Here is a 27041-nt window from a genome sequence, read left to right on the forward strand (position 1 = left end):
ATTACGAAGTAAATCTCAAACGCTTATTTCCTCGAAAAAATTCCAGAAAGAATTAAGCATTATTTAATTGGCAATAATAAATGAATGCGTTATCTTTGTTGTTGCGAAGCTAAGTTTCTCTAGATTGGCAACAAATCCACTAGTCTCCTGTTTCAAATGTAAACATCAGTGGCCTCCATTAAAAACAGTTTTAGCGGCAATTAAACAACTTTAAAATTGCTGATAATTCTAAAAATATTGCACATAGATTTACTAAAGGCATAAAATCCTTAACCGGAAGATAAAAACAACATAATTCAATCATTTTTAAAGCAAAAAATGTGAATTCTTGCTTGTGAAATTCCAGTACCAGAAAAACACCTTCTATGCGATACATAATTTCATGCATGTTTTCCGATACCCTAAAAGATCCACTATGAACTTCAAATCACTCTTTATGGGGACTCTTTCTTTGTATACAGCACCACCTATTGGCGACTTTTGTAACTAAATGTGAAACTTCTAATCTAATTTTTACAGTTGTCCCAATAAACAAACCTTTTGTTTCATTCTTCTATCAATCTTTGCTTTCGATTTATTTAATTTTAAAAATGGGAGTCCTTTGTGGGACATCATGTACTATAATTTACCCTTAGCACAGCCAATATGCAATACATGGATAGCTTGGAATTTTCTTGAAACACACCTGGAAACGTTAGGGAATTTCATTCTCCTGTTTAAGTAGCAACCCTGGAATAATTTTATATGTATTTTGATTAATGAGGCTGAAAATTTGAGTTTAAAACTCCTTAAGTTAATTGACAAGTGGCATGTATGGTATACAGTATGTTAGTCTCTACATAAAATAAGACTCTGTGTGTCTTTCATTCATGCTGTGCATTAAGCTGATAGGCCCAGGGCTTCGAAATTTGGTATATAGGTGCATCTAGACAAGATCCAGTGCACCTTGAAGTGATTTTATTTTAAAATTCGAATCAAATTATTTTTTAAAATTTTATCGCATCATTTTGAATAGTTTCATTCTTTTAGAAATGTAATTTTGGCAGCAATTTTTCACTCAATTTTATACTGAACTGCTGACTGTTGAAAATCAGCGTTATTGCCACTTGGAAAAATGAGGGCGATAATTCTGTGCAGTTTTTAAATTTAATGTTTCTCTTGGATACTGGACGTTTGTTGAGAGAAGGCAATGGGAAGTTGGTTAATTTATTTATTAGGATAATTAATATTTGTATTAAGCGATATTGTTTATTTCATTGTAATTTTGTTATATGCAATACATTTTTTTAAAAAATTTGAGCCTTTTTTTTTTTTTTTTTTTTTTTTTTTTTTTTTTTTTTTTTGATGAAGTTGTTCTGCAGAGTAAAATTCTGCATAGTTTTTAAATTTAACATTTGGTGTTCCCTTCAGGCATTTTTTCCAGTACATTTAAAAGCCAGACGAAGGCTGGCCCAGCTGCTAGTATAGTATACAACAAAATTATGTAAAGTGTACTTCAAAATATTATAATATGCATCAAAATGTTTGCTAGTGTTTCATGCTGGCATTATTGCTTTGAAAGTTAACACAGTAATAAGTATTCTTTGTGAAATTGTAAGAAATATAATGAAATACGTATCCGACTATCAACTAGAATTTCTGGTAAGGGCTATTTGATTATCAAAGTTTTGTGCTTCCTCTCCTGAAAAAAAAAAAGTGTCCAAACTGAAATGTGGTGATAATTTTTATCCATGTTTTAATTTTCTCCAACTGAGTACCAAAAACTATTCTCTTTCGTTCTATGTTGTGGAGGAATGTAAGGAATCCTAGATATTCACTCTCTGTGTTGTTGCAGTATGGTGGTCATTATGTACATCTAGCAGTTTGAATATTCAGTCTGATTTGAAATGAGGGCAGTTTATGTTTTCATATTTCCTGCCCCCCCCTTTTTTAAGACCTACAAAACACCAAGCAGTTCCTCTCTTCCCTTTCCTTCAACATACTGATGACGGAATGCATGAAGTTTATGGTTTACATTATATATAGTGTGACTGTGTTATGAGTTTCTATTTAACAAATCAAAACCTCTGTCACAAGTATATATTTTAAAGCTCATTGTCTTTATAATTAACTGGTTTTTGATCATGAAATTTTTTATTTATTTTGTTATCTTTGATTCTTTATCATCTTTCACTTTTTATGTTCCAAACATTATAAAATATTTTTTTAAAAGAAGTGAAAATACTTTGTTCTTAATAGAGTTAAAATTATAATATGTTTTCCATGTAGCAGTATCGATAAACAAAGCACTGAATTTTTTCCCTTCAAATTGAAGAAAAAATTACGTGCAATTAAATAACATGCTTTAAAAATAATTGGATTAGATTTTTCTTAAACAATATCTTTAATTTTTGAGTCCCCCTAATTTGAAAAATTTTTAGCATAAAATTAATTTCTGAAATTTTTATGTGAGAATCATATTAGTCATTTTATATTTATATGGGGTTTCTAAAGTTGGGCAGAAATCTGATGATCGATTTCGAAGCAATCGTATTCACAAGCAGGAAAATCATAGTTGGAAATTTTAGCTTGGTAATGTACATTTGTACATTAAAAAATAAAAATAAAAAATAAAAAAAATACAAATTTTAGCTTGGTAATGTACATTGTTTTTAATAACACAATAAAATATATTTGCTAAACTAACCCTTCTTCACCAATGTTTCTATAAAAAGTATAATTCAAGAATAACAATATTTTTTATTGCATTATTCAGATTTTTCATGACTGGGAAAGGAAATTTTAGTAGTGGGAGGAGAGAAACGATTTTATAAAGGAAGGAATGTAGCACGATGTGTTGAGTAAAATAGTAATGAAACATAAAGGTATTAGAAATTTGAAAGCATTAAGAATAAGAAGAGGGAGACTGGAAAATGAATATCTTTAAGTATGCAAGAAAAATTATTAATGATGTGAAAGTGTTCAAAGGAACCCAGTTGGTTAGATGAAGAAGCTTTACGGATAATGTTTACTTAGGAACATGGCAATTCACTGCAAACTTAATATTCCTGAAATTCAGCTTACGTTGCTGAAAAATTCTTTATGAAAATCCCAGAAGGACAAAACAGGACAATTCTTGTATTGAATTATGACTATGAAAGTAAGAAAAAAATTGCGAAAGGCCGATTGTGGTACTAGGTCACCTGAATTTTTGTTTTAATCAGTCTCACTTGTTATGTATTTATTTCTTTTCTTGTTCATCTTGTCTTTTTGCTATGCATTATAATTTTCTATGTATTTTAATTGTCATGTATCAGTATTGTACACCTACATGCTCATCCAGAAACTGTTTTGGCAAGTAAGGCATTTCTTTTACTGTCAATAATAGCTTTTCTGTCATTAATTGCTATGTAATCACAGCTATATTTTTGTGCACTTACTCTTCTACTTCAATGGTTGACAGCTTTAGGTGTTACTCTCGATCGGACTCTTTATGTGTTTTCATTGTTTATCAGACTTTGCTGTCTGCGCTGTACATTTCATTATGAACTGTGACTTTGTGTTCATTCTTCTAAAGAATTATTCGGAACTCGCACAGAATCGAAAATCGACACTGCATTATCCCGGGTTAGCAATCACACACAGGAACCCGTCACAGCAAACCTCTCATGTTTGCTTGAGCTGACAATTTTTGAAGATCTCATATTAAAATGTAACTAAATGACCATCATACTTAGCTAAAAAAATTATTTTTTCCTTTCAAAAATTATTTCATATTCTTCAACTTGAAATTTCAATGCTTTTCCAATTTGGCCAATATATACTGAACAGCACGATATATATCAAACTATGCTAAATTACATAAGATCTAAAAGCACATACTGGATCTTTAGGAATCGAAAAAGGAACTTGACTGATAAGTGAAAAAATGACTTAAATATTGAACTTATGGAGAAGTCGAGAAATTTTGTAATTGATAGTAAGTTTAAATACTTATTGAGTATGTGGCAGCTAAGCGTCACTGTCTGCTTAATGCCCTGTTGACTGAATGTCTTGACAGTTAAATGTCCTGATGGCTAACTTTCTGTGTCTTGTTGGCTAAATGTCCTGTCTGCTAACTGTCCGTGTCAGCTAAATAACCTGTCGGCTAAGTGTCCTTGACGACTAAATGTCCTGTCGGCTAACTGTTCGTGTTGGCTAAATGTCTGTGTCGGTTAAGTGTCATGTCGGCTAAGTGTCACGGACCCATATCAGATACCTAGTAATAGTAACATGTTAAGTTTATGGTATGCTAAACTGTAGTTTGATGTTATATTGTAAAATTATTCCAGGGCAGTGATATTCACGTGTTTTAAATGCAGAAAATATGAAAAAGGTATAATAATTTAAGGTTAAAAGTGTTATATATTCATACTGGCTTTGAAGTTTTCCAGGGCTGTAGTAAGTTTGAAGGGAATCTATGTCGATTGTAGTTAAAGGTAAATTAATACTAGAATGTTTAAATGACTCATTGTTGTAAGAACTTAATCTGTACTGTTTCATATCAATAAAATCTCATAAATTGCATGTAATTTAAAAAAGTATCTAAATTTAAAATCTGTCTAAATTAAAAAAAAAAAAGTCTTGATATATGTACATGTCCTGTGTAATCAGACTATATTAAATTTCCCATGTTAACTGTTGTCCATAATGAAATGTGCCAACAGGGAGTTAATTAGCATCAAATTGGATCTTAAATCAAATTTTGGAAGAAGGCTGCTTAGTCTGATAAATCTAAATTTTCTGTTATATGGCATCCCCCCTTGGAATTGTTTATTGCATTGGCTGAGATATGCACTCTGTCTCAGCTTTCTGGTCACATCTTGTATAACTGATTTTCTAGTCATAATCCCATGGGTAGCATTGCAGACCATTCTTTTATTGTGTTTGGATAAATTTATACCCGAAAAGTGTATTGAGAGGGCATTTCCACGATAACAGATAGAGATAGATTTCAGGCCTAAATATTAATTGTCCTTTAGGGCTAACTTTTCTTCTAAGGAGCATTTCACTTCTAGTATGTATGGAGAAGCTCATAGTATCTTTTAGACAGAATAGAATGAAGGGAATGTGTTATTACAGTAAATGGCAGTCAGGTATGTGCTAAGGATAGCTGTATCATGCAATGAAAATTAACTGATGAATAATAACAATGCTTTTTAGGCATCTTATATTTTAAATTTCAGGATCTGATCTTTCAAGTATTATAAATGATGTGTATCACCTTCAAAATAAATTTTCTTCACTGTGTAAAAATAGCTGTTTTGTTATATTTTTAATGTGCTTGATTTCTAATATTTTATACGTGTACTATTTTTAATTTCCAGATATGTGATTTTGGGTTAGCTCGAGTAGCAGATCCAGATCATGATCATACCGGTCTTTTAACAGAATATGTTGCAACACGGTGGTATCGAGCTCCTGAAATAATGTTAAATAGTAAAGGTTATACTAAGTCAAGTATCCTTTAATATAATGATATTTTATTCTTTTGTAAATTTTATTAAATGGATGAAAGTATTTAATTTGTATGTAATTATTTGATTAGTCTGTATGAAGTTATGTGGTTTGTCTACATGCAGTTATTTGATTTGCATTTTTTAAGTAAGTATGTAGGAGAAAAAAGGAAAATATTTTGTACTTTTATAGTGCTTGAATGAAATGATATTCTCTTAATATATTTAAACATTAAAATAAGATTTTTAATTTTGTGAATTGACTATTATGCTTGCATACTAGATGATTTTATATGTCCAATACATCATTTTTGTTTAATTCCATTGTTTTATCAGTATGGTATCGTGGTGTAGAAGGATTTTATGTATGTGCACAGCCTTCTGGCATAGTGTTTTTACCCTCTAATACATTTTTAATGCATTTGCAGTAAAATGAAAAATTTAAAAAGGAATTAATCAAATCTGTTTTCTCTTAAACTTCTGTGTAATTTAAATATTATTTATTGCCATTAATATAAATTATATTTACTGTTTTACATGATTAGTCAAGTGCTAAACCATAGATTAGGATTTTTTTTTTTTTTTTTTTTGGTGTGTGTGTGTGTGTGTATGTGAAAATTCATCTGGTTGTAGAATTTTCACTTTTTTTCCTTTTTTTTTTTTTTTTTTTTTTTTTTTTTTTTTGGAGAATAATTTTGTATATTTGTGTGAAATGGCAAGCTGTGTCTTAAAAATATTATTTTAAAAAGAGTAGTTTCTAAATATAAATTATCTGAAATATTTCACCTGAAAGTTGTTATAAAATATATTTTTTAGAAAAATATGAGATTTTAGATAAAATAAAGTATGTTACCAGATTTTTGAAGAAAATTTTTAACTTGGTATATTTATATAAATATGTAAGTGATGGTTTTCTTTTCGTACATCATGTTAGGTGCTGAATGATTAAAAAGAAAGAAAGAAAGAAAATTTCTAAATACAGTCAAAAGTCGTTAATCCGGACTCGTCGGGACTTCGGCGATTCCGTATTATCGATTTTTCCGGATTATAGATCATTAGTTTAAATCTCGTAAGATGACATGGAGAAATTCTAAAATTAAAAGTATGAAACCTTAATTTATGAAATAAAGAACAATTATAATCTAAAGGGTATCAAAATTTACACAAAAAAAAGCTTAATATTTATTTGTTTACTTTATTAAACATTTCTTTCAATGTAAGTTGTTTTAAGTTGCTTCGTTTTATGTGATAATACTTTCTCTTTAATTCTATAAACAGACATAATTTCTTGTTCAGTTACAAAGTTCCGCTGTTCAAGTCCCGTTAACCTTTTAACTGTCATGCCCAAGATAATCTCAGGCACAGCATTGGTGTTCGAAAATGTCACGCCCGAGTATTACTCGGGGAAATTTTTTTTGAGTGCATCGTATTGTTATACCCGAATATATATCGGGAGACGTTTATTTCGGCTTCATTTCTTTGTCAAACCCGACTGTATCTCGGGAAAAGTTAATGTGCGCTCAATTCAATAGATAACAGCGCTTTACTGAAGATTTCAAAGGTTAGAGGTTATAAGTTCTTTGGTTCAAAGTGCACGGGATCTTTTTGTTGTAAAATGGCGTCCAGTTCTTTGAAACGTTATATAGATGATTTAGATTCTTCAACCGAAGAGGAAGGATGTGTGTCTGATGAGCAGTATTCATTATACTTCAATGGTCAGCCTCAAAAATAAAAAAAATGAAGATATACTCAAGCCGAAGATTGTTTCTGACTACAGTCTAACTATGGGGGGTGTAGATCGCTGTGATTAGGAAATATACTTTCATCCAACAATCCGAAAACGTCATAAAAATATTATAAAAAGATATTTTTACATTTACTAGACAAGATACTTTGGAAGTCATATTTACTCTATAAAAATGTAGTTGGGAAACGTATTACATTTTTAGAATTTCGAATCCAAGTTGTAGAAGAGCTTTTACATAAATATGATGATGCAGCTTCTGGACAAAAGAATGTTGGCAGACCACCTACAATAGATAACCCTGCCCGTCTTACTGAACGACATTTTATTTCCTATATTCCTCCTACTCCTGTGAAACATGAGCCTACAAGACAGTGCAAAGCGTGTTGTTCGAAAAAGGATAAAAATGGGAAAAAGATAAGGAAGGAAACACGATTCTGGTGTAGTGAATATGGAGTTGAATTGTGCTTGGAAAAGTGTACCACACAAGACTGAATTACTGAACTTAGCCGAATAGGTATTCACTTTTATTTTTTTTTTCATTTATTTGTTTTTTAGAAAATAATTTGTTTCATTTTTAGAAAATAATGCTTCGCTAAAAGCGAACTTTACAACTGCCATATTGAGTAGCAGCCGCCTCAAGCAAATACGCAGTGGCTACAAAACTTTAAAAATTTTACCCATGTACTTCAAAATATCAATTTTTAACTACTTAAGTATATTTTATTTTATACTAAACATTTGATTTTTCCAATAAAAAAATTTGACAATTTGTGTACCCAAATCATCAAAATAACTCGACAGTTAAAGAGTTAATTGCTGTGCCGAGTATACCGACTAACTTGTCAATCGAAATTTTTTTCGTTTTCACTAACCTCTCTGTCACATTCTTCATGTCTTTATTCATTTTTTGCAGCAATTCCACTTTTTGTTTGATGGACATCGAAACATACTTTCGTTTTGTATGATCCTTTGGGAGCTCCAGAATTGGAAATTCTATTTGACATAATCGAAAGTTCAAGTTTACTTTTATAAAATTGTTCTTACAGTCTGCAAAAAATAATAAGCCGGATCCAATTCGAAGATTAAGGAACAATGCAATCATCAACATTAACTGAAATAGATAATTAGATAATTTTAGATTATACCATCCGTTATACATAAAATGCGCACGCGCATATACGCAGTGGTAAAAGGTCTTACGCACACGCGTAAACGCCTATGCGCATGTGTCAACGCGGCGCATACGCAGAAAGTTTTTAGCTTTGAGGTCTGGATTATGGGTGTCCGAATTAACGACTTTTGACTGTATACATATTAACATTTTTAAAATTCCATTTTAAAGTTTGTAATCCATAGCCAATGAAAACAGGATTTATATAAGCATCTCAATAAATATCATCAGAATTTTGTTATTTAAACAGCTTAATGCCATTCATGCAGATAAAAACTTTTAGCATACATGTGTGTGTGTAGATAAAAGGCTTCTATATGTGTGAGTAGTTATTGAAATAATGGTATCGACACGAAATTTACTGTTAATATTATACAAGACAACCATTAGCATATCATATCACTTAAATTTGGGTAGAAGGAGAATTTAAAAAATTAAAAATGCCAGTTGAGGAAATATTAAAACATTTTTCTTGGAAAAATCATGCATCTTCCTTTAAAGATGATGGTGTTAAATATTAATTTAATTCTAAAACATACCAAAGTAATTAGATAATATAAGGTTGTGGAGGGGGAATATTTTATTTTCAGTTTTTTCTATTTCTCATCCCATGATGTTACATGTCTAGATGTATGGATAGCAGCATTATCATTCAGGAAGATGGCTATCTCAGGCGTTAAACAATGTAGCAAAGGATGGATGCGGATTGCTAAAAATTTTGAAGTAGCCCTTAACAGTCACTTTTAGACTTACAGTAAGATCTACAGGAATTAATGAGACAGCTGCCCAAATCCATACACTTCAACTGTTCACCAGTTCTGCACACCTTCTTTATGGGAAAATATGTGGCTACTGATTTGTTTGACCAAATTTCATTTCTGCACTTGTCAAGTGACTCAGATCTGTGTTTACAGCATCAGTGTAGATGATATTTAGTCTTCATATGCATTGCAAGTAGGTTTGGAATCATTATTCAGTTACAAGATATTTTGTTTGTGAAAGCCCTTCCAAACTGTTATGTTTGACCCTGGCACTTGCAGATGCAGATTGAGCTTTTTAGACACTTTTGTTGCTGTTGTCATTGTTTTTGTTATTGTAATTCATTCTTTTGCTCCCTCTTCTGTCACAAGTTTTCTTTTTTGTCTATTGCTGTTTTGCAGATGTTTTATTATGAAATTGCATGCTGTCATGATATTCAGTGCTAAGTCACGAAATACCTTGTATAGTGACAAATGCCTCCACAGCAAGTAATAACAGTTTGCTTTCTATACAAGTAAAGTCTAAAATCATAACACCATGCATACAATTGCAGGGGAAAAGTGAAATAAGTTTATTATTTTGTGAATTAATTCAGAGCATGCTTTTATCAGTGTCTTAATATTCGTAGGTATTCCGCGTATGTGTATAATATAAAATGAAACCTATGACATGACCACTTCCTTGACAACTGTCTTTGAAAGTGAGAAGTATTCCGAGAATACAGTGATATTGTTCATCACCAGTGTTCTGCTCATTTCCAAAAACACATCGATACTAAAAAACAAATATTTTTTTTATTATATTTGAGAGATTTCTTTCTATTTGTAATTGTATATTATGTAGTTTTCGGTTATAAAATTAGACAAAAAAGCGACTTTGAATATGCGTGGATTCGAAGTTATGTCATTTTGAAAAAAATTACTTTTTTGGTCCAGTTTTTATTTTTGTGTGTTTTTCTTATTCTTTTTCTAGTATTTCCCATTGAATCTGATATAATTTATATTACTTCAGTGATTCATTATAATAATTTTTATTTATAGAATGGATGTATAATTTTTTCTCTGTGTGAAGTGAATGTTATATAAATCAAACTGAACTACATTTTGATAAAAAAAAGGGGGGAAATACCTGACCTTGGATTCAACAATTTAACACAAATTATACATAATTGTAGAGGACACTGAAGTAAAGGTGTTTGTAAAGGTACAGCATATACCAAGTGTTTCAGAAATAAGCAAGAAAATTCTGGATATCATTTATATGAAACCTAATGGTACAGTATTTAACATAACTGTTGCAGAAGTCTTTAATTTGAATATCACAGTTGACAGCATTTTTGGTCTGGTATTAATTATTGTAATGCTACTTTGTTATGAAAAATAATTAATGAAAAATATTTTTAAAAGAATAATGATTAAAAAAATGTGATCCCATAATTTTATGCATCACTTGTAATTTGTTGTAACTTATTTTACTTGAATTTATATACTCATTTGTTAGAGCTGCAGATAAATGGTGGAGGAAGTAATAGATGTGTTGCTTAGAACTTTCTCTTGACTTTCTTGCTTATTTTTAAGACATGCACATTATGCTTTCATGCATGTAAGGTTTCGTGTAGGAAGTTTGTGCTGTCCTCTTTTACTGAAGGTTCTTAATAATGTCATGTTCATTATCCTTTATTAGTGCATATATTATTAGTGTATTTGTATTTCAGTTTTTATATATGAATTTTCGCATATTATTTTGGTGTAGAATATTTAATTCTATAAAACGTAGTATTCAAACAACAAAACATTGTTTATTACAGCATATATATTTTCCCCTGCACTCAAATTCTCAAATAAACTTGCACTGGGTGTACTGGCAAAAGCATTATTAAATTCAAAAAAAGAGAAAAAGCAAGAGAAAAAATTATCCTTAATTTATTTTTAGTTGATATATGGTCTGTTGGGTGCATTTTAGCTGAAATGTTGTCAAACAAGCCTATATTTCCTGGCAAACACTGTAAGTATAAAATAGAATGTACAGGTACTTTACTTTTATATTAATTTTTTAAAATACTGACTCTATCTTCGTAGGAAAATGATTTTTGAAAATTAACCTAAGTCTTGTTTTTTATATTTTTTAGTTTTTAACTTTATGATTTCTTCTTTTTTGTGTTTAGTTTGTCTTGGCTTTTATTTTTAATTTTCAAATGTTGCATACCCAAGTTTCAAAAGTAATGGTTTTTACAGTCACCAAATTTTGAAGATCTAGCTGTGAGATTGCATTTTATTCACACTTTTTAAAGTTAGGGGAAGTGATGCATTTATTTCATCTCAGAATCTGTTGAGAATTTGGTAATTTACATATGTAATAACATTTTCTTTTTAATAAAGATAAATTTTTATTTGGAAAATTCATTTAAGTATCATTGAACAGAAATACAGGTAATTTTTCCCAGTTATATAGTAGTTTATTCTTCATAAATACTAGTTTCTGTTCATTTCATGATTCAGTCACTTAAGCTAATATTTTACGGTGGATATGTATAGTTTAGTCTAATTTACTGTAATGATTTTGCACCAAATTTCAGAGACATTGGAAATATCACATGAACCATGTTTATAAGCTTAGAAACATATACGTGTTAGGGAATATTTTTAAATGGATGATCAGCGTATAAAGATAATTAGATGTACATTTTTAAGGATATTTTGATGTAATCCTTAATAAAGTCTTAGTTGATGTATGGTCAGTGGGTTGTTGTTTTGCTGAAATGTTATCAAGAAGACCCATCTTTCCGGGGGCAAATTGTGAGTATCAAGTTTGATATGTACTCGTCCTTGTTCTTGTTCTGTGTTCATCTTGCATTTTGAGATTATGCATGCTTTTCTGCATTATATTTACTCTTAATATGAAGAAACATAACTAATTATGCATTTTAGACTCTAAGTTTAATTTTTGACTTGAAATTGACCATTGGATAAGTTCCTAGATATATGTAATATAAAGCTAATTCTTTCTTATTGTTTATTAAAAGCATGTGGAAATTAAGGAACTGGTTGAAGTCTCGTGTATATTTTGAACTCTGAATTTTTTATAGCATGGTAAATTAAAATAAAATTTGGGACATAATTGAGTTTTTAGAACTTTACTATGATTTTAGTATTTTAACCATGTATTATTGTAAATAATATGTAGTTATTTAAACTGCAGTAAACAGAACAATTTCAATTATTACTTTTATTTTTTCCCCTTTTCCTTATGTGTTATTTCAGTTTGTTGAGCAACAAGAGCCTTTAGTTTTTAATGGAATATGTGGAAATTAGCCTTAATATTATGGCCATCCCAACATTATGCAGATTGTTGAATTTGGAAGACTGTGGAATAAGACACAAAATGCAGTAAAGAAGAAAAGTAAAATATGATTACTGAAATCTGTTTTCAGTATTATTCTGAACATGGGAAATGTAAAAATGGCATATTAAGCAAGCCTGGGAAAACCAAAGTGTTGGTTGGCTGACTGGCTGACAAAGGTTTTGTAGTGCTGATGTTGAGTTGTATTTAATATTTTCAGAAAGTTATCAACTGGGAGAAAAGTCTGTGAACATCTAGCAAATTACAGGGTGGGTAAACTCATTGGTGAGTAGACATGACACACATAATCTGTTTGATACAGGGCAACAAGGGTAATATTATAATAAAACATTGTTTAATCTTAATGAACTCAACTGAATTAACTTTCATACATCAAACTAAATTACTTGTCTCATCCAAGTAAATATGTTCAAGAATTTTAGTTTATTCCCCCCCCCCAAGATATGAATGCAACAGAATATATAGAGTTAAGTTTTGAGTTGAAATAATAAAAGGCTGAATTGAAATAAAGAATAAAAATTTTGGCACAGAAAAAAAACCACTTTCTGAATTTTTATTGATGTTTTAATGGGTTAAATATGGTTGGCCAGTATCAGAGGATATTTTTATTAAATTCTGATGATAATTAAATAGTTTTCTGTCTATGCACTTCTGCTGATTTTGGTTCACCACCTTTATTAGGCTTACAAATCCCAAGACTGAGTGATTAGAAGAAAGTTAATTTGTTAGCTGGATTATATATGCCTTTGCAGTATTTGTTTCTGAGAGAAAATGCGAAAAACAAGATATACTGTGAGAGATAATGACAAACTTTTTGACGAAGGTTGAGGAATTCCTGTTTATTGTCAGGCAATGTATAAAATTATTTGACGTATACAGTCTGCTTAAATATCACTTCAAACTTATTATGTCCTTTTAATGGCAAGTTTAGTTTTCTGCTGGATGTTTAGATGTGCCTTATTTTCATTAGGGTAACATACCATGCTTATTCACCCACACTGTTCAAGAATAGTTCTTTGAGCATAAAGAATTGAAACTATATTCATATCTCTCAACTTCTGCTGATATCAGTTTAATCCATATTGTGTGTGTGTTGGTTCAACTAGTAAATAAATTTGATAGAGATTAGTTAGAGATGCTAGAAATGGTAAGACAAAAAAAAATCTTGCAACATCCTGGCTTTGCCAGAAATTCAAAAGAATTGCATTAGGTGGTTATGATATTTTGGATTTTTCATATAGATGTTTCATATTTCAGTAGAAATTTCAATTTGGGAAGGCTCATTTTAATCTATTTTGCTAGTTTTGTCCATATAAGTAAAATTTGACTTGCTTTTGCTATAGCAATTCAAGGAAACTGCCTTTACTCAGTTGCATTTTATTTTTCAAAATATTTATTATTTTGCTCCTAATTGTTATTTGTATTTAATGCATTTATTTATATTGCACTATTTTACTGCACTAGATGTTCTGCTTTCTAATCCTTTTTTGCAAAATCAATTACTTTGATGATTTAATTTTAGTTGGTAATATGTAACAGCAAGTATGCTGTAGAATTTAAATAGTTTTAAGAGTAGCATAAAAAAATATTTAAAAAATGGAACCACTTAGAATTTAGATTTAGATGGCTACAAAAATAAGTTTCACTGATCTTCATAAAATACTTAAATTGTTACCTCATTTTCCTAAGTTCATTTATGGGAGACATAGTGATATGATAGGCTAGTTTGAATTGAAGGTTAATTGTTAGTATAAAATAACTTAAGTGTGTTTTTTCTGTAATTATTAGCAAATTGCTAAAATACTAATTTATGATTATTAGCAAACTGCATATAAGTTTGTGTAACAGCTGCAAGAGTAGTGTGGCAACTTAAGATAAAATAAATGGCAAATTTTTGTTTTTGTATGCAAATAACCCGTCAAAACTTAAATCTTCAAGACAAAGAAATTAGTCTTCAGAAGTAAATAATTTTGCATGCTATGAAATGTTGTCATTATATAAGACTACTAAAAGTCTTAATATTTAAATAGTTAATCGAAGATAGCTTAATTGAATCTAATTATATAGATAGAGGTATCCAAAATTAGACTTAAACAGATAATTGTTAGTTTGTAACAGATTTTTAATGTTAAACTTCAATCTTCTGTTAAGTGCATAATTTTTTTCTAGTTTAGTGTATCTGTGTTTCAGATCTTGACCAGTTAAATCACATCCTCAATATTGTTGGTTCTCCATCGCAAGAAGATATGAATTGCATCATCAATGAAAAAGTATATCTTTTTTTTTTTTTTTTTTTTTTACTGAAGTAAAATTGAATGTACATTAATCTCATTATTACTTTTTATGAATTTATCAAAACAAATATGCAATTGAAAGAAATATATTTAATTTCAGTTGATATTGTGGTAGGATTAAATTAAAAAAGGGTACTTATATATTATGTCATTAAACGTGAAAGTTGGCTATCGTCAAATTATGGAAGTTGCTGGATATCCTGCCAAAGTTGCATCAGTTGTTCATATGGAATTCTGAGCCACACTTCCATCTGAAATTCTTAAATATCCTGAAATTCATTTTTTTAATGTAAGGGAAAAATAGAGCAGTAACAGTTAATTTATATCCTTATTCGTAAAAACAAAAGGTTGCTTATCCAGAATTGGTGAGGGTTACATCAAATGGAAAGTATAGATGTTACACGTTGAACATGATTGCATGAAAACACTGGTATTGTGACGTCCGGCTTATTCATAACTGGCTCTAAATTGTATGGTTTTGGTGACAATTTCACAGTTGACAGGATAGTAAATAAGTATCTAAAAAAGTTCATTTTGAAAATGCTAAGATTTGTTTCAGTATGAAATTGGGGGGGGGGAGTGTCCATCCATTCTATAGCAGTTTTAGCTCATTTTCACCTTCACAAGAAAGTTTTACTAAAATGTAAGCTTAAAATATTGGAAGAGCATTAAAATTTGAAAGATGTTTTGGTTATATTGTAAAGATAGCATAAAATGCAATTTCCATGGTAGAGAATCAGTCGGATTACATCAGTGTACAATACAAAGGTATATTTATGTTTAGCATTGGTAGAAATATGTAACTTAAAGAAAGTAAGACGAAAAAAGGTGTGTGTCATATAGTAGCATAATATCAATTATCAATATGAAAATTATTTTAGTTAAAATATTGTCATTTCTATTCTGTATGTAATTTTGTTTAAAATCTGCAGAATGTAATTTGACTGTCTTTTTGTGTCCATCTGTTATGCTTAACCTTTCAGTAGTTTCATTCTCTAAATAAACAAACCATTGGGCTGTTTCATTCAACCATTTTAGTATACTTTTATAGTGAATTAAAGTTATCCAATTGCGTTTTATGTCATTTAATGATTGTAGGTGTAAAAAATATGAAATCTTGAATAATTCAGATTTTTGCTGTAAAATTTTAAAAAAAGTGCGGTTTAAAATATTACAAAACTAATGATTAATTATTTCGCTGCAGTTTTAGATATTAATCTAAATGTCATACTAAGATAATTTTGGACATGACATCTTTTAGTAAAAATATAGGAAACTTGAATTTTGAATTTCTAATGAAAAAGCTTCAATTGCTAAGTATTTCAATACTTAGCAATTGAAGCTTTCATTTAGCTCCAACATGATGTACTCACAACTGCACAGAACACTCTCTCGATAATGAACGAATCTTGCAGTGTATTGAGAATGTTGTACAGGTGGCATTAGTGAGCAAATACATCAGCGCCGTCAACAGCTTTTGCAAAAATATATACATTTCAGTTCAAACATGCATTTTACAAGGTGCTAGTGTGTTTTTATTTAATCCCTGTATATTGTGGATTTTATTTTTTGAATGATTTATTCAATTATTGGTAATGGATAAACTGGATATTTTATGCTATTAACCTATAGTCAATAGCAAAGAAGCATGTTTTAAAATCCATAGGTGGGAGATAATTTTTCTTTCGACACAGCACTACAGGGCTAGGCCTAAGAGATACTTGTGGAAATTATAATTATATTCCTTAACATTTCTGCAATATGTTTTTCAATAATTCCTAAGTGTAATACCACAGCCAGAAACACATGCTGTTTTAAAATCTAAGAACCTCAGTTTAAATACTAGCTAACTCATTTGTATTCTGGTGGAGAAAATAAAGTGGAAGTTGTAGTAAATATCCAAATCATAAAAACCGGATTAATTTAAATAATAATAATTATACAAATGTATCTCAAAATCAGCCAGGAGTAATAATATAAAGTTAAATGACATACAGTTTTGACTACAGAAGCTGAAAAAAAGTAATGCATAAAAATAACTTGAAGCTCATATTTGTATAATCCTTTATTTTCTATAGTTTTTGTGAAACGTGAATTCGATAGGTGATTTTCCTTCAAGGGGGTTGAGAAAACAATGAAGGAAATTCTTGAAATTATTAAGAGAAAGCAATGTTCTGTAGTTGTGGTATTTGCTGGGAGGCATGCAGTTGTCTTCAAATTAAAGATTTTATACACCTTTGTGACATTTGAAATTGCTGTTCCTAGAGCTCGCACAAACTCTTAATTTTAGGGAGCTCCGTCGAAAGATCCCTGCATGGAATTGAACATCTGTGATTTTGTTTTTTGAGATCAGCTTCGCTGAGAAATGTGCCATAGAAGGATTGAGGTTTATCTGAGAGTTAAATGTTGAATTTGTATGTGTACGAAAGTAGAACAATTGGAGATTCTTGTGTGGATGTTAAAACTGACAGAAGCAAGTTTGGAATGAAAAATATTTAAAGAGTGAATGGAACTCGGTTGTAAGGTGCCATTGAAAGGAAATTTGCTGGTCCCCCCCCCCCAAGGTTGTTGAAGAAAACTGTTCTCAAAGTTGTCAAAAGACCCATAAAGCAGGGTTCTGTAATTTTCTCAGTTGGCTTGAAAGCATTAATTGTCTTCCAAGATTGTTTCGTGCATTTTTCTTGGTCTTTTATAGTATGTGCAGTTACGAACCCTGTTTCTTCACTCGGACTTTATTAAAGATTTGTGGAGCTCTATTAAATGATGTCTGCATGCAACTAACCACCTTTGAATTCATTTCTTTTGAGATTAATGTCTTGGAGAAATGTGTTATGCATGAAATGAGGTTTAGGAGAGTTATGTGTAAGAATGAATGAAGAAAGAAAAGTAGAAAGATAGAAGTTTTTTGTGATTCTTGAAATTGATGAAAGCATGTTCAGGGAGCAAAAATATGACCTTAGCAAAAGAGTGAATGGAACCTGACAATATGTATTCATTGTAAGGGGATCTTCCCTCTCCCCCAAGGTTGTTGAGAAAAGAATGAAGGAAGCTTTTCTCAAAGTTATTAAGAGAAAACATGTAATTGTCTTCAAGTTGAAGGTTCTGTACACTATTTTGGTCAATCATAGTGTGATATTTTGGTACCCTATCAGTAAGTGTCACAAAAACTCAAAGGTTTTGTGAGCTGCATTAAGATTTCTACATTGAACTGATCATCTGTGATTTAATTTCTTTTGAGATTGATATCTCGGAGAAATGTATCATGGATGGGATGAAGTTTTGTGGGGAGTTATGTGTTGGAATGGGTGTGTGTGAATGATAGTTCTGGTATGATTAAATTTGATGAAAGTGAGTTTGGAAAGCAAATACAGCCATAATAAAGAGTGAATGAATCTGGCTGTTATGAGGCATTGAAAGAAGTGACCCTAAGCTATTGAAGAAAGTATGAAAAAAACTCATTTTTAGACAACTTTCAGTAAGTTGTAGTGAAGATCAGTAAAGGTTTTAGGTAAAATAGTGTGACATTTAAGCACCATCTTTCTAAGACATACTTCATTAAAGATTTTTGGAGCTCTATTAACCCTTAGCGCTCCACACATTTTTGTACCACTGCCTACCAGCAACTCCGGCACATTTTCGCAGGATTCGATGTTTTTAAAGGCAGCATCCAGAATATCTGCATAAATCTGTTTCTTGTAAATATTTTATCAAAAAAAGGGATGTGAGTATTCTCCTTAACTGACCAATAATCCTGCATATTCGCCAGGGATATCGTACCCACATTGATAAGAACTCCAGTAAAAGCCCAAAACTCATCCTCTTCCACCGCACGCCATGTTTTCCAAATAGAATTACTAGATATTTCTTTAGAACATTTTCTGCGTAATTGTTGGTTTCTTTTATAATTTCATTTACCAGTTTGTTTTTGAAGAATAATTTGAGATATTGTGCCGGCTGTACAATATTTGTAGGAATTTGTAGTCCAATGTCCATTGGCGATACACTAAAATGTATTCTATCCAGAATATCTTAATTCTTTCATGACATCGCGCCATTCATCTAAGTCTTCTGGTGACTCTTCGCTTTTACTTTCAGTAACTACCATTAGTCGTCTCTTTGGTAGTATAATTTCGGAATCACTACTTGAAGTGTCAGAATTATAATCAACATTGCTTTCTACAATATCTTCTAACAATGAGAAATCAAACACATCTTCATTATCGCTCAACTCTATATTCTCATCACAGTAATTATTTTTCTCCATGTTGCTAACTATAAAATGGGTCAAATAATGTTTGTCGTAACAGCAGTGAGACTGAGTACGTTTTAACTACAGATAACAATTGCCAACGCCGAACGATGTAACATCTTAAGCGTAATCATGCTAAAAACATTGGGCTCCGCAACGGAGCCTACAGAGTTATGGAACAAATGGCAGACGGCTCCGCAGCGAAGCCTACCGAGTTATGGAACAAATGACGGACGGCTCCGTAACAGAATGAACGGAGCGCTAAACGTTAAGATCTGCATGTGGAACTGATGACGTGATTTCGTTTCTTTTGAGATTGTCTCGGTAAATTCAGCTTTCATTTTTTAATTCGCACGAAGAACTCTCATGTTAAGGGACTGGCAAAAAAGCCAACCTACGCAGAGCTTTTCTCATGTCAGGTCGACTATAAATGACAGTCATTGGGACTACGCCAAGAGCTCTGAATAGGATTGCTACTGTATTGCAATTAATAAAAAAGTATGTGGTGTTGCTTAAATAATGGGGTTGCAATAATAAGGAAATACCTTTTGTGCTCTTAACACAGTTCTGTTTCCTTTATTTTCTATTTTGTTTTTGTGATTTTTACCTATTTAAAAGTGTAGAAAATTGAAAAGAATTTAGCTTATATATCTAAATGTGTAGCAAATCATTTCGTAAAATTTTCTGAAATTATTTACAATGCTAAAATGATAAATAAAAGAAGTAAGATTAAGCAACTTCTGCGCATTCTAGATACATACAGTTTTTTAGAACAACAAAGTTTTAAAATTAAATCTGAAAGTTCCAAGTTGAGAAGAAATTGGTTGAAAAAATTAATTGCATTAAGTGAAAGGAAATTTTTTTCTTCAAATGGATATGATGAAAATATTAACAGATTAGCAGATACTTTAGAATATGGTTTAGAAGCGAATAAGAACATTCATTTCCTTATTGGCTTATGGCTTTAAAAAAAATAAATAAAGGGAAGAAAATAAATAAGCGAAGACATCCCAAACATTTTCAGGTTGAAGTGGGATAAGTATTTTATAGTGCTTTATAGATGTTTTGCCCTTCTTAATGTGTAGTTGTTTTAATAGCTTTCTAAAACCTATGTAACAAGTAATATTTGTAATTATGTTACTAAGTTTGATTCAGATGTCAGTAATGGTGTTTTTAACAAGTAGTTTTAAAAAATAAAGGAACTTTTTAATAGTTACCATATAAATATTCAAGATTTGTGAGGGTATTCTGATGAGATAAATTAATAGAACTAAATAAAAACTTATGCAACTTAAATGACTTTGATATTAACAATATGAAACCTGCATAAGATCTTTATTTTATCATACCTGATGTACCTTCAAATTACTAAATTGCGTTATTTTCACAAAAATTTTGCTAATAACGTAGGAAGTGTGATAGAAAGTGAGGTAGAAAAAAGTTGGTGTTACAACTTTTTAGAGATAAATGAAAAAAATAATAAATAAGTAAAATAAGATGGGTGGATACTCCTTACTGAAATGCAAACATTACAGCAATTTTTTGTGCTGTGCATTTGAGTTTCCAGAATGTCTTACTGTAATAAAATTTATTCCCAATGATATTCATTGGGCCTTGTTTATTCACGCCTTGAAGCTCCATGAGAATGGTAGGTGGGGGGCTGCAGTGATGCAAGTTGACATCCTAGCGTATTCCACACATTCTTCCATTATATTTAAATCTGGAGAATATATAAGCCACTCCATCAGCTGGATTTCTTTTCTCTCAATCTAGTGCAGCGCAGTGGACGCGAGCATTATCATTCATTAAGAGAAAGTTATCGCTGGTTGCAAGTCTAAACAATTGAATGATCAAAAACCTCCTCTTTGTATATTTCAGTGTTTATTGTTAGATTAATAAAAAGTTGTAGGTCCATGTGGATCTTTTAGAATTATGCCCACCCATAGCAACATTCTACTACCTTTGTTACTGATGCCTTTCATGATTGTTTTCAGGCTTATTGCATGTATTTTGTTCCCTTTAAATTGTAACAGGTCTGAAATTTTTCTCCAAACAAAAATGAGAGGCATCTGTAAATGGAATTTGGCTCCAATTTCTGATACTCCAAATGTAATGGCCTGTATACCACTGCTACTGAGCGCATTTCACAGGCTGAGGTAGTGGAACAATCAATTTCCTTGCATACGATCTTCTTTTATATAACCTGTTGCTCTTGATTGATCTAGATACACTGGTTATCATTAATTAAGGAAAAATCACAAAAATAATGACTACTCAAAAAGATGTAGAATTTAATAAAACTGACCTACAGAATAAACAGCACATGGTATAAAATAACATAGAAAGAAATTAGCAGACAATTATAGTGTGATAGAAATTAGCATAAATATAAAATGAGCAATTTGGCTACGCCAGTTTGATACAGGCAAACTACCCTCAATACGGAATATGATTTTCCCTAGAAGTAATATAGCGTTGTTTGATGCTGTCAATTGTGCAGTCTATCGATTTTGTATGAAGCGAGAGTTGTTTCTCTTGCAAAGCATTTGCAAACATGGCAAGAGTCTGAAGAGGAGGATTAAGAGCAGCTATGCTTCTTCCTAGAGCATCTCAAACATACTCTATTGGATTCAGGTCTGGTGATCAAGCTGGCCACTCTTTCTGCTGAATTATTTCCTTCTGAAGATAATCATCCATGATGCGAGCCATGTGTGGTCTAGCATTGTCTTCTTGTAGCAAGAAATCATCACCTATTGCCCCAGCATAAGGGTACGCATAATCATCAAGGATGCCATCTCTATAGGCCTGAGCATTCACGGTTCCATGTGGAAAAATATGACGGCCTAATGTATCACCGAAAGAGATACCACCCTGAACAGACATTCCTTCCTTCATATGCATCTCTTTCACGGATGTTTGATGAATGATAACTGGTTCCAGGTTCTATCCAAATTAAACACGTACTGTCACTTCGGAGGCTAAACCTAAACTCATCTGTAAAGAGAACAGCCTCCATTGATCAGCCATCCAGTAGATATACTGATGTGTCCACCTCAAATGCTCCCCTTTATGCCATGATAGAAGCAGCACGTAAATGGCTGGCCGCTTCATGTGCAGACCTCCTTCTTGAAGCCTTTTACATACAGTTGACATTGACACCAACCTGGTGGCTGCAGCAAGGAAGGATCCGAGATGAGTTGGAGTTCCCGTTCTGTTCCTCCGTGTCCATAACCACAAATATCGATCATCAGCGCTCATCGTAGCAGTTGGCCATTCTTAGCTGAACCACGTCGATGCCAAATCAGTGGTTAGAAAATGTTGCCTAGGTCTGTGAATCACAGAAGAACTTGCATTTAGCCATCTGACCAATTCTGTTTGACTTTGCCCTGCTTCTAGTCGCTAGGTAATTCTCCATCACAGTTCTTCAGGCAAATGATGCGTGGAGGTCATTATAACAAAGTGGCTATCCTACATTTCTTATCTCAGTATCACAGCGAAATCTGCTGGCTTGCTTTCAAACATGCAGTTTTGTGCTCCTCGCAGATGATGTATTTCAATCATAGTGCCACTAATTTGCATACCGCAGTTTTGCTCAGCAACTCTTATTTGACAATATATTCAAATATATTCAGTCTGGATTATTTTTTAATGAGTTATCACTATTTTTGTGATTTTTCCTTAATTTTTGGAAAACCAGTACAGTTAAGTTCCTTTAGCTACAATAAACTTGTTTGCAATGTGGGCTGATGTCGTTTATCTGTTTCTTTTAGAAATTGTTGCCATATAATGGTCTTAACCCATTAACTGCCAAAACTACAAGGAAAGTTTTTCTCATGAAAATAATAACAAATATTAAGCATTTATAACATAAATTTACATTGAAAATAAAAAAAATGCTCTTACGTGTGGAAAACGGGAGTGTTTCGTTAGAGCAACGTCAGCGGAAGAAGACTACAGACGTTTAGTGAGTAGGATTGTACTCGTGTGATGTTTCTTTTGAGTGGAGCGCAGGATTACTTTTTAGTGTATAATGTTTTATAAATCTACAAATCACTTTATTTGTAATTAATTTAATATTAAAATATACATTGTATTTCTTTTACAAATACAGATTATTTCAATTGAAAGATTCAAGCATGAAAAGCTTGATTACAATCATGATGTAAAGCTACATTACATGCTTTGCATTTATAAAAGTCTGGCTATGGTACTCTTTGCAACAAAGTCTTTTGTTATTAACGGACTTTACGATAAAATGTCTACCATCTCAATGGTTTTTGAATGCTGAATTTACTAGGTCTTTTTGTTGCTGATCTATTTCTGGCTAATTCTACACTCTCAATAGGAGTTTGCAAAAGGAATAATGCATTCTTGCGTGGGAAATCTGAATTATATCTGAAATCTGAATTATATTTCCAGTAGTAAAAAGTAGTGATATTTAGTAAGTTCAGATACGGTCTCAACTCATATAATTTATCAGTATTGTCAAATGCAAATTCTGCTTCATATTCCTGTGCTGCAAATGTGATATCGATTATCGTACAACAGGAGCAAAAATGTCCTTATCAAAAGACCAATACATTTTTTCTTGAGGTAAAGAATGATATCCTGTAAGCAATAATATTCCAATAAATCTTCTCATATAGGCTTCAGATGCAATAAATTCTGGGCCTTTTTTTTTTTTTTTTTTTTTTTTTTGGCTGAGCGTATATATTTATCTCTTCAACGAGAAGAGAGTAAATGTTTAAACCAAAACAAAAATCTGTGCACTAGTTTTACCTTGTATTTTGTCTTTTATAATTTCTCTTCTATCGCTTTCTTAATGTTCTTCCTGAGAAATAACTAACAGTTCCTTTTTTATCCACTTCAAGATTTCAGTCTTCTCTGTTTAAACTTTTTAGTATGACTATAACTGCTTTTAGAAGGCTGAAACTTACTTCTTACGTAAATTTCAACTTCCCCAGCAGTATCATTTGGTAAAATATCATTATTTAAAACATTGCCATTCCTTTTTTCTTTGTCACCTTTCACTTCTGCAATTTATGGGGGAACAACAACAATATCAGTTTCATTCTGGTCATTATTAACATTATCATCATCTGTTTCTTCATCAAAAAATCTTTGAAGGGCCTCTTCTAATGTAAGATACGTTGTTCTAGACATTTTTAAACAACCAGAACATTGAAAGGAATGAGTGAAAAAGGAGATTGACTACCCATTTCCTGCTGACATTGGGTCAGCGCAACACCTGTTTTCCCTTCCTTCCGAACACAAATAAACATATGACTGATGTAATGTTCTGATAAACGGTGACCTTGACTAAAAATAGATCACTCATAAAGATGGCGATTCTTTCGTTAAATATTTTCAGCAAAAATACCCGGTCGAAAATTTTGCTTAAAGTATGAGATTAATTATTATAACCAAAATGATTGTTGAAGGCAAATATTTTTTTACAGAAATAATCTTCATAATATTCCCTACACAAAATCATCTGCTGGTATAAAATATCTTAAGTAGTTATATTTATATAGCCATTTATTTTGACCGTTGTGTTAACGCAACACCAGCGGCTAATGGGTTAAACAGCCAGTATGTTTTCAGCCTTTATCTGTCTTTCTGCATGCATTATAAGTGTTAAACAATTTCCAGACTTTTGACATGATGCTTTTGGTTGCTCTTAAGTCCATATAGACCTAAGTCATATGTTCAGTGTCCATTCGGCTGCCATTCTCCCATTTGTACTCTGCTCCTCATAATCTCTCATATCCTCATAATCTGCCTTCTCAACGACATATTCCACTTGTGAAAATTTTATCGAGCTGCTAATATATTCTTTGAAATCAGAATTTGAAGCACCTTCTTTCCACTTATTTCCACATGTGCCAAACGAATGATTGTAAAAATTTTGTTTAACATTACGAGTCATAACATTGACCTTGATTACAAGCAACCAGGAGAATCTCATTGAGAAAGAAAATGATTGTATAAAACAAAAGGAAATTCTTCTCCAAAGGAATATTATTGAAGATATTAACAAATTAATATGTACTGAAGCAAGTGATATGGAGGCTAATGTGATTTGTTAAAGGAAATGAACGTAGAAATGTAGTGAAAGAAAAGGAAGTAATCTAAATAATTTAAAATATTTAAAAACATTTGTTTAAAAGGGCACATATATTTTGTAGTATTATGGATATTTGTATCTTTTAAATATATGATTGTTTTAATATGTATTTAAACCCAGTGTAATAATCTGTTATTTCAAGCTGCAAAATCCTTAGATTGTGACTCAAATAATGCTTCTTTGAGGGGGGGAAATTGTTCGTTCAAGTTTTCTTTAAACATTTCGCAGTTATATGCGCAAAATACAAGTGTTTGAAAAAACCATATATGTAATTTAATGTTTACGAGCAACGTTATAGAGAGTTAGTTTTATTTTTCAAACTGTTATTTAAAATGGCCAAACACTTGCAATTTAATGCATTCAATAAGATTGGAAAGGAAGGTTCTTTTATATGGCACTTAGGCATAAAGCCTTTATTCTCACATCATCAAAGAAAATTAAATTTAACAACAGAGGAAGGTTTCTACAAATACAGTAATTTAGTGTGATATCGAAAACCAAAATTAGTTCAAAAGAATACTGCCTTCTGTAGTTAAAATACACATAAGTTCCATTGGGAATAGTTAAAACTCCAGTCGTTTAGCCATCTCATTACTCTTGCGTAGGTTATGACTAAATTTTACCCATGAGAAGCAAGTAGCTCTCTCAGATGAAGAACATCCCATGGAATGGAGCTAGGAAGCTGTCAGCCCACAGCCTCTCCTATGATCATTACCCTCATTGCCAAGCCAACATAGCACTGTTTCAGACATGTTTTTCTAGTTTAAGTATCGGATTGTACAGTACGAAGTCCAAGTTCCTGACATCCAGTATCTGGAATGATATAAAATCTGGACCTCAAAGCTGCCAGCAACATTTTTCTTAATATGCTTTATGCATTTGATTTCTCCCTTCCCATAATAAAACACGTGTAGAGTCGTAATTTTTAATTTCACTTTGGCACTAAATAAAAATACCTCATTATTGAAGAAACAATCAATCATCTTGGCATTAATTTGTGTGATCAATAATTTCACTCTGTAGCTGTGCATCTGCTTGGCATACATTTTAAACTGAAACATTGTTGATTTTACACTTACTAATATGTTATATCCCTGAAACAAACCTGGCAAATCATTATTTGTTATCTTTTGCTTTCGTCACCTCATGTTTATCATCACATGATACCTTGAGTAATGACTTATGCAGTGAAGCCTAAATATTTTTTTTATATTAGTTATTGAATAACAAAAAGTATGGTAACCTTTTATGTTGACATTACACTTAGCGGTGATTATGGATTTAAGTTAAATGTTGATGAGGGAAAATTTAACAAAAATTTCTTTCCGTGTGTAAAAAATAACTTTTGTTGATGGATACCCATAGGCCAAAAGATTGCATTTAGTGCTATTTGAATTAAGAATAACCAATTTGTTTATTCGTATGAACCCAGAACCGGCGCCAGAGCTCATATAGTCGTACTGGGCAGCAGAATTTAGGGAAAACAAAATTTTTGGAATTTAGAGAAGCACAGAGCAACAAAGTTAAGGGATGACAATTTTTTTTTTAATTTAGGGAAAGCATTAAGATTCAGAATTTAGAGACAGCAAAAATTTAGAATTTGGGGAGGTGCTTGTATAAGAATTTAGAACCTGCAGAGACTGCATTAGGCAGTAAGTTATCTAGTATCGCCTTTTGATAAGTGCGTGTGAGATATTTATATGTGAGAATTTATTTATTCAGGACATGGCCTTAAGCATGTGCAAAAAATAGATATAAGTATAAAAATAACGAAACTAATACAAATTGGGCTTAATAGTCACAGTGCACAACAGAAGCAAGATAAAATTTAACAGAACAACTTGTCTTTCATCTAAAATC

The 27041-nt window shown here is 31.4% G+C and overlaps 1 protein-coding gene across 4 annotated transcripts in view; it reads left to right on the plus strand.

Moving 5' to 3' along the window:
• rl (Mitogen-activated protein kinase rl) overlaps positions 1 to 27041 on the plus strand; it is a 105247-nt gene that overhangs the window by 36151 nt on the left and 42055 nt on the right. For 3 of the 4 annotated variants that reach the window (XM_085820816.1, XM_085820813.1, XM_085820815.1), the window contains 3 exons: positions 5346 to 5478; positions 11084 to 11155; positions 14702 to 14781. In XM_085820816.1, the coding sequence (XP_085676942.1) occupies positions 5346 to 5478; positions 11084 to 11155; positions 14702 to 14781 (285 nt within the window). Of the gene's footprint in view, positions 1 to 5345; positions 5479 to 11083; positions 11156 to 11874; positions 11947 to 14701; positions 14782 to 27041 lie in introns of all 4 variants that reach the window. The other variant, XM_085820814.1, reaches the window with a different exon arrangement.

The sequence above is a fragment of the Stegodyphus dumicola genome, chromosome 7 (assembly GCF_044657685.1).
Source record: "Stegodyphus dumicola isolate Sdum_Otavi_A_Nest chromosome 7, ASM4465768v1".
Taxonomy (NCBI): Eukaryota; Metazoa; Arthropoda; class Arachnida; order Araneae; family Eresidae; genus Stegodyphus; species Stegodyphus dumicola.